The sequence below is a fragment of the Bombus vosnesenskii genome, unplaced genomic scaffold, assembly GCF_011952255.1.
Source record: "Bombus vosnesenskii isolate JDL3184/JDL3185 unplaced genomic scaffold, Bvos_JDL3184-5_v1.1 scf7180000013265, whole genome shotgun sequence".
NCBI classification, from domain to species: domain Eukaryota; kingdom Metazoa; phylum Arthropoda; class Insecta; order Hymenoptera; family Apidae; genus Bombus; species Bombus vosnesenskii.
The window spans coordinates 9,106,284-9,120,615 of NW_022882925.1; the positions used below are offsets into that span (position 1 = coordinate 9,106,284).

Genomic DNA, 14,332 nt, shown 5'->3' on the forward strand with positions numbered 1-14,332 from the left:
ACTTAACCAATGCGAATTTCAAATAAATCTGTTAAATAAATAAAAAATTGTTTCCCAATAAAACTTTTGTTTTAATATTTATAATGCGAGATTAAACGCATAATACATATCCAGTTGCGTAATATTACGGAGACGGGTTTTTCGAGTTTAACTTTCGAGTAAAATGGACCACTAGGAAAATCAAATTTGTACGTGGTTATTTAACATGAACATCTTTCGAATTGCAATAAGCGTTGCTTTGAGAATCAACTAACAGTGTATTAATCATCAACGTAGGTAGAGAATAATTACTATACTATTCCTTTTGTTTCCTCTGTTCCCTCGCTCTGGATAGTTGTAGAAGTAACTATATACGCCACTTATATAAGAAAATCTACAAAGAGTTCCTAATTATATGCCATTGCAAAGTAGCGGTTTAGAAATTATTCATTCTAGAGATCGTGTGATTTTCATCGAGGTCGAATGACATGTCTTCGTTTTGGATTTCTACTCGAATTAAAATAATAAAATATCACGCGATAGAAATATTTTTATTTAAATTGTTTAAATTATTTAAATTCCGATAGAAATATTTTTATTGACAGTGCGATAGAACGACAACGTGCCTTTATTTTGATCTGATTTTCGTCCAGATTAAGCGGGTAATCTTACTCTTGAGTAATATTTAATTTTACGTCCCTACGTTTGTTTCATTTTTTGATGTAGAATTAAAAGTTAAAATGTTCGTAACATGAGAAACCATAATAGAGGAGTCAATGAAACAAAAAGAAGAAAAGAAAGAATTGAAGATATTGAATAATAGTTATAGTTTCGTTTCTTTCTCATCGTTCTTTAACACTTTGTCAATATATGTTATTATGACATGCTTTCTGAGAAATTCGCATTGAACCATCATTATTATTAAGTCTTTATCATATGATATTACTTTATTTTATATTTATTTATTTCCTGACAATCCCATACAGTTACAAAAAATCGGGATGTTATCCTTTCCTGACCATTCACTATCACTGGATCATCAGACTCACAGATCGTGCATTGTAAATCTTTTCTCTTCAATAAAGCACTGTCAAATACAGAAATCATTTGTCTCATGCGCAAGTACCGACTAAATTGAGCAAAAATCTGAAATCACGTAAACGTGACGGCGTGTAACAAATGGCAGAGTGCCATCACGTTTAACTGACAGTGGCCGTCAAAGTGTTAAAAGTAAAAGTGAATGTACATATTCGTTAAAGATATTACCATCTAGTCTAAACAAATTAAAGGACATGCCTGAAAAATTATTTTCGTCATAAAAATTTGAACGATTATCATCAACGCGCTCTAATTTATCAGTATATGTAAACAAAAGTAAATTTTGAGATCAGATGTTATATACGTATGTATGTATGTATGCGCTGTTGCAAGCGACACGACGGATGTTCGGAAATGTATCCAACCGGATCAAACTGTGTTTCGTAAGTATTTAAAGCTGTTTAAGCTATTTAACTATTCCAATAATATTTATTTTCACCTTTACTACCAATATTTTAAGAACGATATGATTATCAAATAATAACACGACAATTATATTAAATATTTATTGTAATCGACTGATGATCGAACCGAATCGTTGGATTCGTAATCACTCAATCGATCGTTTGATCGATGAATCATATATCCTCTACCGTTTACGTAACTTAAAAGCACTTTTAAACTTACAGATTTCCATACGTTTGAATGCCGTTGTACTTGAAAAATTGACTCAATTTCTTCGTAATACTGTCGATTCTTTTCGTGATTCTGGGAATATACTATCTTTTGAGGCCACGGAACCCTTTCGAGGCATATGATCTACCACACAAGAGCTCTACTAGGTAGCACATGGGAGTAGATATTAACGCGAAAGTCATTCGCAAACGTGGTTCAGGAAATTTATAACCTGATACCAGACGCGAAATACGTGGGACTCTACAACAGAATGACACCGGTCTTGATGATTCCCGACGAAGAGTTGATCAAATCCATTACCATAAAAAATTTCGACTATTTTCAACAACAAACAAGAACAAATAGACAGCTTCTTCAGCAGTAATCTGCTGCTACTCCGTGACGATAGATGGAGAAACGTCAGTATTCACTCCAGCCTTCAGCTCCAGTAAGATGAGATCCATGTTCCAATTGATGTCCGAGACCGCTGTAAACATGGTAAAATATTTGTCAACCCTTCCGACGAATGAGAACATGGTAGAGATGAAGGACATCTTCACCAGGTATGCCAACGACGTGTTCGCGATGTGTGTTTTTGGTATCGTGATGGATTCATTGGCCGATCGAAAAAATAAATTTTATACTTTAGGCAGAGAGACTTTAGATATTCACAGCGTAACGATTCTCAAACTTATCGTGATAAAAATATTCCCAGGATTAGCCAGAAGATTTTGTTATTAAGCAGAAAAGTGACGGATTTCTTCAAAGAAGTGGTACCTGACAGTATCAAAGTCAGAGAAGAGAAAGGTATAGTCAGACCAGATTTTATTTAGCTGATGATGAAGACCAAAGGTAAATTAGACTCGGGAAAGGATCTCACCGTTGATGATATCACTGCCCAAGCATTTATCTTCTTTTTTGGAGACTTCGAGACTACATTCGGACTATTATGCTTTGTTGCTCATGAAGTGGCTGTGAATCCCGAGGTTCAGGAAAGACTGCATGCTGAAATCGATTGCGTTTTGGCCGATTCCAGCAGGGAGTTTACTTTCGAAATATTCAACAGTCGTTTAGGATATCTCGACGCTGTGATCATCGAGACACTGAGAATGTATCCAATTATACCTATCACCGATCGAGAATGCTCGAAATCATTCGAACTACCTCCAGTTCTGCCAGGAGTGAAACCATACGTAATGAACGAAGGTTCTCATCTGTGGTTGCCGATCTATGCGATCCAACGCGATTCAAAATATTTTGAGAAACCGAATACCTTCGATACAGATCGATTTTTGGATAAGAAGAGTAATCTCGTTAACAGCGGAGCGTATTTACCATTTGGCATGGGTCCGAGAAATTGTATCGCCAAGACGTTCGCATTAATGAAGGCTAAAGTCGCATTGTTCCATATTTTTGCCCGTTGCTGGCTCGAAGTTTGTTCCGAGACGACGATGCCTATGAAATTGAAGACGAGAAGAGTGTTTCTTAGGCGAAGAATGGATTTTGGTTACGGATAGTTCCGATAAACATTTAATTAATCGAAGAAACGTTTAATTAATCCGTCGAATTGAATTTTATTAAAATCTTATAAGGTGGTAAAATTGATAAAATCTGGCAGTATGAACTGGCTGAAGGAAGATTGTGAATGAAGAAGTTATATGAGATTAGTGAATTATTTTGAATTAAGAAGAATCAGTATGGATCGATCAGTGGAATGATAAAATGAACAAATATATCGGAGTAAAGGTATACAAATAATACGTAATATTTAGATCTCAAGTTAGCAGCACGAATTAATAAAGAGAAATTTGCTGGGAGAAATTTTAAACGAGTTTAATTGCCGGAGAAGAAGGAAAGCTTGATTGTGAATAGAAATGGTTGTTCTGAATAAGAAGACTAATCGTATTGTACCTTTAGAATTGATTTGCTTCGCGTATCTTTTTGAGTTCGAGTGGTCTCTTTGATGTGAATTTGAAGCGTATATTTTATTACGAATTTTTATCAGATAAGCAACAATATTACTAAATATTTATCTGTATACACGAGTGAAATCCATTAGTATACATAAAGTAAATAACGTGCAGGTTTAGGTAATCAATAAGATTGACGTAATTTACAAAAGCTTGAATACAGAAATCTTGAAAGTATTTACAGTCCCGGTGAAAAATCTAACAATATATAAAACTTATTAGCAGTGAAAATGGTTAACTGGTTCGATAGCAGTATACTTATATATACCTAATATATGTATATCTATACTTAAGTGGTAAAAATGTTCGTGTAAGCCTAAACGATCTCAAAGGTATGTATATCGTATAAAATTGCAACATATCACATACATAATTAAAAGACCGATAAATTGAAACAATACAATTTTTGTTGTTGTCGCGAAAAATTTTAACATAATGGATTTTACGATCCATTCTTACGGGCCCATAGAAGAATGTACATACTTTTATGTGTGTATGTAAAACTTGCAGTTAATTGGATAATAAGTTTTCACAACAACCAATATCATAAATATAGTTTTGGGATACAGGCTTCTAAAATTGCACTCACGTGACTTTGTACATCTTTAACTTCGTTAATATTTCAAATTTCCGTATGAAATTTTCCGCGTATATTCCGAACCGAACATCTCGCTTTTCGAAAATATAAAAAAAAATTTCAATTTTTCAATAACATTTAGGAAACTTGTACAAAGAAATACGTGTTTGATTTGGCAAGATATTAATTTCGCCAAATATGAAATGATTCGAATTGATATTAGGATATTATATTAGACAAAAAAGAAACGACAATTGTGCAGATTTCTTTATACTTTGAAGTTTTACGTTTATCATATTTCGCCGTATATCGAAGAGTACCCTTACTTGCTTTCATTTTTGTACAGTATAATACGTACGAAATTTTGGCAAAAAAATATATTAAATATACTTTTGGACATTGTTTCGGTTTCTATATTATAGCGTCAAGTTTCATACTTTCGTCGTTTGATTATTCTCACTGAATCCCTGCATTAACTACGTTATTTCATATTCACAAAATTTATGCGATTTTATATTACGTTAAATCATAATTCTTTGGGAAAGAAAATCTAGAAAAGTTTCAAATACAGCATAGGAAATTCAAATATTATCCGAAAATAATATCCATTTTTTCTTCGATCATCTTAATTTACATTATTGTCTAATAGCATCGCATAATTGTAATTAAGAAAATTTTTCTAGTCGAGCAATTTTCAAAGGAATAGTGGCATAAAAATAAAGACGATTATGACTCATTTTTATGCAGTCTAATAAGTAAAAAAGCGATAATAACGCGAAACAATGTATAAACATACAAATGCACGAAGGACATCTATATTTGATAAGATATATTTACCTATTAGACAGATAAAAACTAAACTAATAAAGCATAGTTGACGACTAAATCACCAATAATTTCTACAATATCAACGCTAAACGGTAGTTAGAAATCAGAGATATGCAGAGAATACACAGTGGAGAAATACACAGAAATTTGATAAGACTTATTATCTCACATACATAATACAAATGTTTGCACGCTCTAGCATAAATAGCCCAATGGCTATAAACAGTTACATCAACCCGTCATAGCCAGTCAGTACGCACGCAGCGCTCTAGCATGCGCATCATTCAATCGCGTCTCCGGCCACTCTCTCACATGAGAGTATCCATATACGTTGACAGCTTCTAAGCTTTTTTTTAACATCGAATCGAACATAAACTTTTCTCGTGATTACCGATCGAAAGTCGAATCTCTTTAAAGAAAAGCAATGATCTAGTTTTCTGGTAGGTGGTTGTGTGGTGTTATACCAGTGAATACCCAGTAGAAGCGTTGAATAATAACGATGGAAATAAACTGGTGGCCAATAATTGCGGCAGTGGTCGCCGTAATCGCGGTAGCTTATTACAGATTCACTCGGACCTACGATTTCTTTGAGAAACGCGGGATTCCTTACTACAGTTACGTCCCGATATTGGGAAGCATTTGGGAGGCCATACTTCAACGAATCTCGTTCGCCGAGACGGTTGAAAAAATATACCAGGCGTTTCCCGATTCGAAGTACATTGGTTTTTTCGACTTCTCCTCACCCATAGTTATGATTCGAGATCTCGAACTGCTCAAGTCGATCACCGTGAAGAACTTCGATCATTTTCCAGATCACAGATCCTTTGATAGCGTAGATAGAGATCCCCTGTTTGGTAAGAATTTATTTGCCCTTCGTGGCGATAGATGGAAGGAAGTACGAAACACGTTGAGTCCAGCCTTCACGTCGAGCAAGATGAAGGCGATGTTCGTACTAATGCGCGAATGCGCTAAGGAATACGGCGATTACTTCGCTTCTTTGCCTGCCGACCAGACTACTTTGGAGTTAAAAGATTCGTTCACCAAATATACCAACGACGTAATCGCCACTTGTGCCTTTGGCATTAACGTGAACTCGATAAAGGACCCGAAGAACAAATTTTACGTGTACGGTAGAGAGGCTACTCATTTTGGGAGATCGCAATCCATCAAGTTTTTCATTGTAAGAAGCTTGCCCTGGGTAGCTCGAGCGTTAAATATCAGGATAATTAGGAAGCAGGTCGCGGATTTTTTCCAAGACTTGGTGGCTATTACGATAAAGACCAGAGACGAGAAAGGTATCGTTCGTCCGGATATGCTTCAGCTGATGATGGAAACGAGAGGGAAATTAGGCCCAGGAAAGGACTTGACCATCGAAGACATGACTGCCCAGGCGTTCGTCTTCTTCTTCGGTGGATTCGAAAGCACCTCTACTCTGATGTGCTTCGCTGCTTACGAGGTTGGAATTAATGAGGAAGTTCAGAAGAGATTGCAAGACGAGATCGATCAGGTTTTGGAGGATTGTAAGGGCGAAGCCACGTACGAGGCTATCAACGACATGAAGTATCTGGACGCTGTCATTCTCGAGAGTCTTAGGATGTACCCGACCATCGTGGCTGTCGATAGACTTTGCGTAAAACCGTTCGAATTACCGCCACATTTGCCAGGAAAAAAACCCTACATCGTTCAAGGAAATGAATGCATATGGATACCGATTTATGGAATTCAGCGCGATCCACAGAATTATCCAGAGCCAAACAAATTCAATCCTGATAGATTCTACAGCGATGCGAAACAGATGCTCAACTCCAGTTCGCTCTTTACCTTTGGATTGGGACCTAGAATGTGTATTGGTAACAGATTCGCGATATTGGAGGCGAAAGTTTTGTTGTTCTATATTTTTGCCAAGTGTAACCTCTTACCATGCGCCAAGACTTCTATACCGCTGAAACTGAACAAGAAAGGATTTGCTATGACGTCAGAGAATGGATTTTGGTTTAACATTCAACCGAGAAACATAAAGAAAGGCGAGGTCGAGAAAATTACGGTTCCAGGAAAAACGATGTTTATCGAGAAGATTCCTGATAGACATCCAGACAATTAAGTTATATGCGATGTTTGTAATATCAATCTTCCGAACTTTCGTTTGAAAATATCTACGTATATTTTTTCGATATATTCAATGCGATAAGATCGACGGTAAACCAGAAATCAGAACCGAAGGTTTCGAGTTGAACACGTCACTTCAAACGTTTATATTTAGTTATTCGCATCGTCACTTGATTTCGAAGTATTAAGAATCGAGATGCTTGTTTTGCGTAAGAAAGTGAAAAACACATATACTTGGGGTATTCAAAGTGTATAGAGAAATAAAAAGCTTTCATATAATATTTTCATTGTAACGCATAAAATATACGAATTGTATAAAGTTTCGGGTCAACGATTTCTCTTTGGTTCGAACAGGGAAACACTCTTAGATATCTATATTCAAAATCAACAAGTTGAAAATGATTCTATTTAACAACGAAGAACGTAGTGACTTTTGCGGAGATGAAGTACATCTTGTTTTATTTAACTGTGTTAAAACATCGTTAAATTTTCATAACTTTAAGCGATTTTAGTATTTTGTCGAATGATTTTCTATTGATACGATCTTTATGATTAATATGATTTTGTAGAATTTATAGAAAATAATCGTTACTAATATTCTACAAGCGTACTCTTATCCAGTTGGTTTGCCAAATGCTTGACGGATGATCTAATACATCAGATCTAATGATCTAATAACTCGATCAATGTTTTATAGCTTTTTTTTCCTTCATACGTGTTTACGAGATTTTCTCTGTATACTAACATTTATATACTTTTTATTATTTAGATAAATGTATCTGTTATAATATAATATGATTAAACAAAATTAATATTTGGAATAAGAATAGTTTGGGTTTAAACAGAGAAACAAACTAAATAAATACAAGTTTGTATTGGGAAATAGAATTTATAATTCTAATCTATAATCGATTCTTATTATAATAAGATTACATTATTGTTTTTAAGATAATACCATACTGTCCATACCATACTTCGTCCTAGTTTCACAAATTTCAAGTTTCAGGTACCGTAAACTAAATAATTAACGATAGCATCCTCCGTCTGGGGCTCCAAAGTTCTTTCTGATAGAGAAAAGATTCAATATATGATTGCCTTTCCTGAACATTGAACGATGCGAACAAAACGATATCTTCGTTCAAAGATGTTAAAGTTTTCGATCAGCTTTGTGTTTATACCTAAGGTACATTTCAATCCTTTTTATCGATTTTCTTTATTTATCGTATTATTTTTACGAGTCAATTTCCGTTAAGCACCGATGTATCTTAGTTTTGGAGTTTCTTTACTTCTTTCTCCAACCTTCCCGCGTGATCGTAAATAAGGGGAAAAAGCCAAAGAGATAGAGAATTTTTTGGGTATCCCACAAAATTCTTCCGCCACCATTTAACCTGTTCGTATTTCAGTGAAACGAATCGGAGAAGAAATGAAAAGGAGGATCGAATCGTGGCGCGTGTTCTTGGTCATATAATGGATACGTGTTACGCGTCCATCTCAATTATTCTGGCCGGATGCGTCAGCATCGTCTCTGCATGTCCAGCACGTAACATGGAGTCGAGATACATATAACAGTCGTATGTGTAATATATTCTACTACGTGATCGGCTAGTGGCAAAGACGCCATACGACCTTGTGAATGTTGCTTTAATGAGCGAGTTCCCGCGTATATATAAGCTGCTACATCACGAGATGGTTGCTCGTCACAATCTCACGCGGATATCGCACCAACCTAATTGCGACCTACTTCTTCATTCTCGTGGTTCAAGAAATTGTGATAATGTGCTGCGAACTCTCATGGATTTGATATTCGATTTTCTGGGAATCGCGAACTTTGTCTTTAGACAGGGTTCCGATCGGTAGCTGGGACGATTAAATACATATGATCATTTCTTTTTATAACTTTTTGAAATACACCAGAGGAAAAGCAATGAATTTCATTAAATTTATTAAATGATTGGATCATTCTAAACGTTTTGTCGTCCGAAGATAATCTTAGGTCTATTATGTTATAGTTTCTAGATGTGAAAGTTTGTGGTTGCTGCTCGATTTTCTCTGTCTTATTCCACTCGTTCAATTTGGAATGATTACAAGGTTCAAGACTAAACGTTGGAACGATCGTACACTGTAATTTGTCACAATTTCAAACCGGGGATTTCAATTCTAAACGACCGTCGATGTCCATTTGAAGCGATTGTGGATCTTCAATTGAAATTACTTTGAATTTCATTTGGGAACAATCATTCTATTTATAAATATTCTGAGGTGTAAGTGTTGTCCCTGATAATTGTAGCTGCTGACTGTAGATATGTCGCTGACGGGGTACTGCTGTTTTTCTTCCATTTTTGATGCGTAGAAAAAAAATCGGACTCCGGTTGCTGGGATTTGGAATCCGGATCCCGAACGTTCGTAACTTAAGGCGCTAATCACTGGGCTGCCGTCGTCCGGCAGTAGTGTCGAGTGGTGGTATTTGCTGTCGAATGCCGCCACAATTCAAAAGAGGACTCATTGTGAATATACGCAATGAATTAATTGACCTGTCAATAATAAGTACGCGATTGTGCCCGCATCAAATCGTATCACTATAAAAAAGAAAATAACAAACAACTTATATGTCCTCTTTGACACCATACGAATATTTTTAGAAAACACGCGAGTAGCTTACAAGGAACTTAAATATCTCTAGATTAGATTGCGAAAAGTATTTTGTATGAAACTATATACTTGTACCTAGTTGTAACTTTTAAACGGATAAAGTTATCAGTGACATTTTTTCTTCGAAGATAATTAACGAAGCAACGACGTGGCAATCTTTAATTGAACTAACGATAACGACTATTGAAAAGATACGAAACGAAACTCAGATATGGAAATCTCTTCGACGAAGAGCATATTGACGAAAGATAAATATTTTATTAAGAGTTATTTTCTCGCACGGCTAATGTTAATAATGTACGATATCCTTAAATAACGTCATAATAAATCTCTATATTACCTCCAATCATTTTATTATGACCTTCAACGGTATAATACTACAGTAACAACAATGTCGTAATAAAATCTCTGTTTCTTACGAATGACCACACGATGAGAACCACGCACATTTACCATGAAATTTCTTCGGAAATCAATCTAAACCAACACTCGACTAGCAACATTAACAACAGCCAAACGAAGTTAGCAATAACAACTAGATACATAGTTAACAATAGCAACGGAGTTGGCCGAGATAGGAAACAACGCAACGAATATTTTCATAAACGATCAACAAGTTATATTCGACGAAGCGGGAAAGCAATTTGGTCCAGTGCAGATTATCGTGCAACTTCTTCGGAAGGTTGGTCGTTGTTAAAGGACCCGTTTCCGATCCAACGACCCTTAGGTGCCTTAGGAAATATCTAGCAGGTTGACTCGATAAAACTACCCTCTCCCCTCTAATGTAATTCACTTTAGCTACGGTGAGTGCGTGGAAGGGATGAAAAGGAAAACTCTAAGACCGAAGGTTAGCGATGTAACCAACACCATCAAGACCGGCTTTTGGCCAGAATTAATGAACTGAAGATCGTAAGGGTGGATTCAAGCAGTGTATTGTCTTGTCGTGTTAGTGGAAAAAGGCGCGAAACGATGGCTAAAAGGGAAAACGAATCTTAGTTTTCTTGCTCTTCTTCTATCTTTCTTCCCTCTTCGTCTTCGCAGTGTTATATATCCTACGATAAAACTATGGCAAATACATTACAATTATAATGAATTGGACCAATTATCGAAACGTGAAATACTGTTGACACTTTTATTAATGTATAACATATACTTTTATCGCTTTGAAGACTATTGTTTATGGTAAAAATTATAACTCATATTCATACATATAATTTACAGATAAACGATGTATAATTACGCAATAAATTTGTGCTTCTGTTAAATCTCATATGCGGAATAAAAATTAACATTACCTTCCAAACTATCCGAAACAATATTTACTCGATTACAATATTTTCCTTCCGCAAGTGTCAAACATTCTATTTATCCATTTACTCGTCATGATTAGTCACTCTTTTTACTTAATCCACGATATTTTTCTTTCATTAATTGCAATTAAAGAACTTTTCTCATGTAATAGTTAGTATACATATGTTACATGTATATCCACGCATCCTTGAATTTATTTCATTCTGTATTTATGCCAAACGAATTTTCCGAACTTAATGTTTCAATTGCGTCATAAACTTGCTAAAAAACAGTTTTTTTTGTCAAACTCTAACGAAACAATTATATTCAGCAAATTGTTCATTACACAATATTAATCTTTCGAAGCACGAGCGAATAATCAATCAGATCACGAATTATATAAGAAACTTTTTATTTTGCTTATATCACATTAAGTAAAATAAATAGCAATCTTTAGTTAGTATTAGTATTAACATTCGAAAGACAGACGCTGCGCAGCTGGATTCGCAATAAATTTTTTTACTCCAAAATGTCTTTCCTGCTCTTGTTATCGAGATCGTGCGAGAGTTTTCTTATCGCTAATGGAGAGGAAGGGGTCAGGCTCATATTACAAAACATCTTCAGTATGCTCCAAACAAAATTGAGCCAACGTATAGATCACGTGGATTACGACTGATTCGGTGTGACGTCCGCCGACATAGAGTTAACCGAAAAACACTACTCCTTACGCAAAGAAGATTTTAACCGCATTAAAGATCACTCATTCGCAAATTCAATTTCTACAATTTCCATTGCTCAGATGCTTTGTCGTTCCATTAGTTTGAGATATGCAGTAAAAATTTTCTCTGGGCTCAACATTTAGCCAAAATCCATTCTTAGCATAGGCAGTTATCACACCTTCCTCATATTGCAACGGAAGCAACATCTTCGATCCAATCTTGACGTTGCACTTGGCGAGAATGTGACACAGCAATACCTTTATCTCTGTTAACGCGAACCGATTGCCGATACAGATTCTGGGACCGAGACCAAACGGCATAAACGCACCCGAATTTATGATCTTCTTTCCATTCTCGAGGAATCTATCCGGATCGAATTTCTGCGGATTTTCATAGTGCTTGGGATCGTGGTGAATCGCGTCAACAGGTATCCAGATGTTCATTCCTGCTTTTACGGTGAAAGGTTTTTCACCAGGTAAGGCTGGTGGCAGCTCAAAATCTTTCACGCATAGTCTATCCAAGAATACGGTAATTGGTTGCAATCTCATCGCTTCGTTGATCATGGCATCCAAGTACTTCATCTTCTGTATGGCATCGTAAGTCAATTGTCCGTTATTATTTTCCAACGTTTCGTCGATTTCCTCCTGTAGTCTTTTCAAAATCTCTGGATTTTCGGCTAGAAGGTAAAACAGAAAGCTCGTCTGCGTTGCAACGGAATCAGTTCCGCCAAAGAATAAGCTAAAAGCGTGATTAACCATGTTTTCCGTGCTCATACCTTTTCCTGGACCCTTTTTGTCGTTTACATCTATGAATAGTTGTAGAATATCTGATCGATAAGTGCCATTCTGTTTCCTTTCTTCGATCGTGTTGATCACTTGTTCGGTAAAAAATTTCGCTATATGTTTGTCCAGAAATCTGAGCTGAAGGAGCTTCGCCAGCCAGGGTAGGTTCCTTTGCGCCAACATTGCCATATCTTTTTTGAAACTAGTGAACGTGGTCGATTTGCCGTACGTGTAAAATACGTTCTTCGGATTTTTTATGGTGTCAACAGATACACCGTAGACGCAGGTGGCGATTACGTCGTTGGTATATTTAGTCAGCAGATCCCTCATCTCCATTTCACGCTCATTCTCCGCTAGATTCGACAAATAGTTCGCGTATCTGGTAGCACACTCGGACATAAGATTGAACATATCCTTTACCTTATTGGAAGTAAACGCAAGTGACAATATGCTCCTTTGTTCCTTCCATTGCTCGCCTTTCATAGAAAACAGCATACCGGCAAATATAGGGTCCATGTCCTTGAAGACAAAGTTACGATGATCGGTAAAGTGATCGAAATTCTTCATGTTGACGGACTTGATTAAGTCGAGATCGCGGAGCACTATGATAGGCGTGAGGGACTCGTATATGCCAACATATTTCGCTTCAGGATGAAGTTCATAAGCTTCCAGAATGATGTCTTGCAAGGTGGACCGTTTTGCGAAGAAGGATCCCATATTTCCAAACAATGGTATCGGTGGAATGTGCAGGATTCCATGTTTCTTGAATATATTATGATTCTTCGTGGCACAGTAGTAGATAGCGATCAGTATCGCTATTAAAAACAGACCAAGGGACAGATACTCCATTCGAATATACCACAACCACTATCAGAATTTTACTTCCGACACGATGTTTGCTGTGTCGGCCTTTCCGAATAACTAAAGGTCGATCAATTTATCGCGTAGCTATATACATAAATAAGTAAGAGGACACGTCTATATTCTGATACGCAAGAATGTCTCAAGCGTAGTAAACTCCCTAATCTTTAACGTTACGTAAGCAAAAACGAAAAAGATGAAATCTGTATTTCGTAAAAATCGCCATGATTTATTTAGCGAAGGTAGGAAATGCGTAAAGTATCTTTTAAACGTTTGTCTGCTTACTTAAACGTTGATATTTGCACAATGCATTACGGAATATCCTATACGCTGCAGTCGCAAATCTTTTTCGGAGCCTTCTAGCTTATGACGCTACGCAGTACTGGAGAAGGCTTAATTTACGGTACCCTAGAGTATTTTTGCTTCCTCTTTCTAGAACCCAGGCTGAGGAAAACCACGAAAACCACGTGATCAAGCGCTCCTTGCAGCTATCTTTGATTCACACTCATTTTTGTTTTATTGTATCAGCCGGATCGATTGACGAATTAACTAACCTATCTGATTGTCTTTAGATTAAGTGTCAAACGACAGTGCATGGCTTATAACAAATAATTACATCGTAATGTGTAAAAATAACAATATTTAATCTAGCTGTAAATTTTCGTACGGATGTCTCGACTAATTAAAAAGTTCCTAAATTAAATGATTTTAAAATTACGACTGGAGTAAAATCATTGTTCACGGTGACATCATCTTATGGGCAATGCATGGACATAAATTCCTATGTGAATAATTGGAGTACGTTAAGGTATAGTGAAGGTATTGAATAGTGGAATAGAAAAATTCAAATATTTTGTA

General features: G+C 36.2%; 2 protein-coding genes and 1 pseudogene across 2 annotated transcripts; 2 read left to right on the top strand and 1 right to left on the bottom strand.

Annotated features, from left to right (window-relative positions):
* The first annotated feature begins 1,756 nt into the window (after positions 1 to 1,756).
* On the top strand, positions 1,757 to 3,557 carry LOC117243325 (annotated as a pseudogene).
* A 1,763-nt stretch (positions 3,558 to 5,320) lies between these two features.
* Positions 5,321 to 7,985, top strand: LOC117243321 (cytochrome P450 9e2-like). Its single transcript, XM_033510685.1, has one exon. The coding sequence runs from the start codon at positions 5,567 to 5,569 to the stop codon at positions 7,166 to 7,168; it is 1,602 nt and encodes a 533-aa protein (XP_033366576.1). The 5' UTR covers positions 5,321 to 5,566; the 3' UTR covers positions 7,169 to 7,985.
* Positions 7,986 to 10,940: 2,955 nt separating this feature from the next.
* Positions 10,941 to 13,809, bottom strand: LOC117243323 (cytochrome P450 9e2-like). Its single transcript, XM_033510687.1, has one exon. It carries the CDS (start codon positions 13,460 to 13,462, stop codon positions 11,885 to 11,887), a length of 1,578 nt encoding a protein of 525 aa, XP_033366578.1. The 5' UTR covers positions 13,463 to 13,809; the 3' UTR covers positions 10,941 to 11,884.
* Between the last annotated feature and the right edge of the window lie 523 nt (positions 13,810 to 14,332).

Bases quoted from the DNA above. Each gene is read 5' to 3' on its own strand.
- LOC117243321 (XM_033510685.1), top strand. From the start codon at position 5,567: ATGGAAATAAACTGGTGGCCAATAATTGCGGCAGTGGTCGCCGTAATC.
- LOC117243323 (XM_033510687.1), bottom strand. From the start codon at position 13,462: ATGGAGTATCTGTCCCTTGGTCTGTTTTTAATAGCGATACTGATCGCT.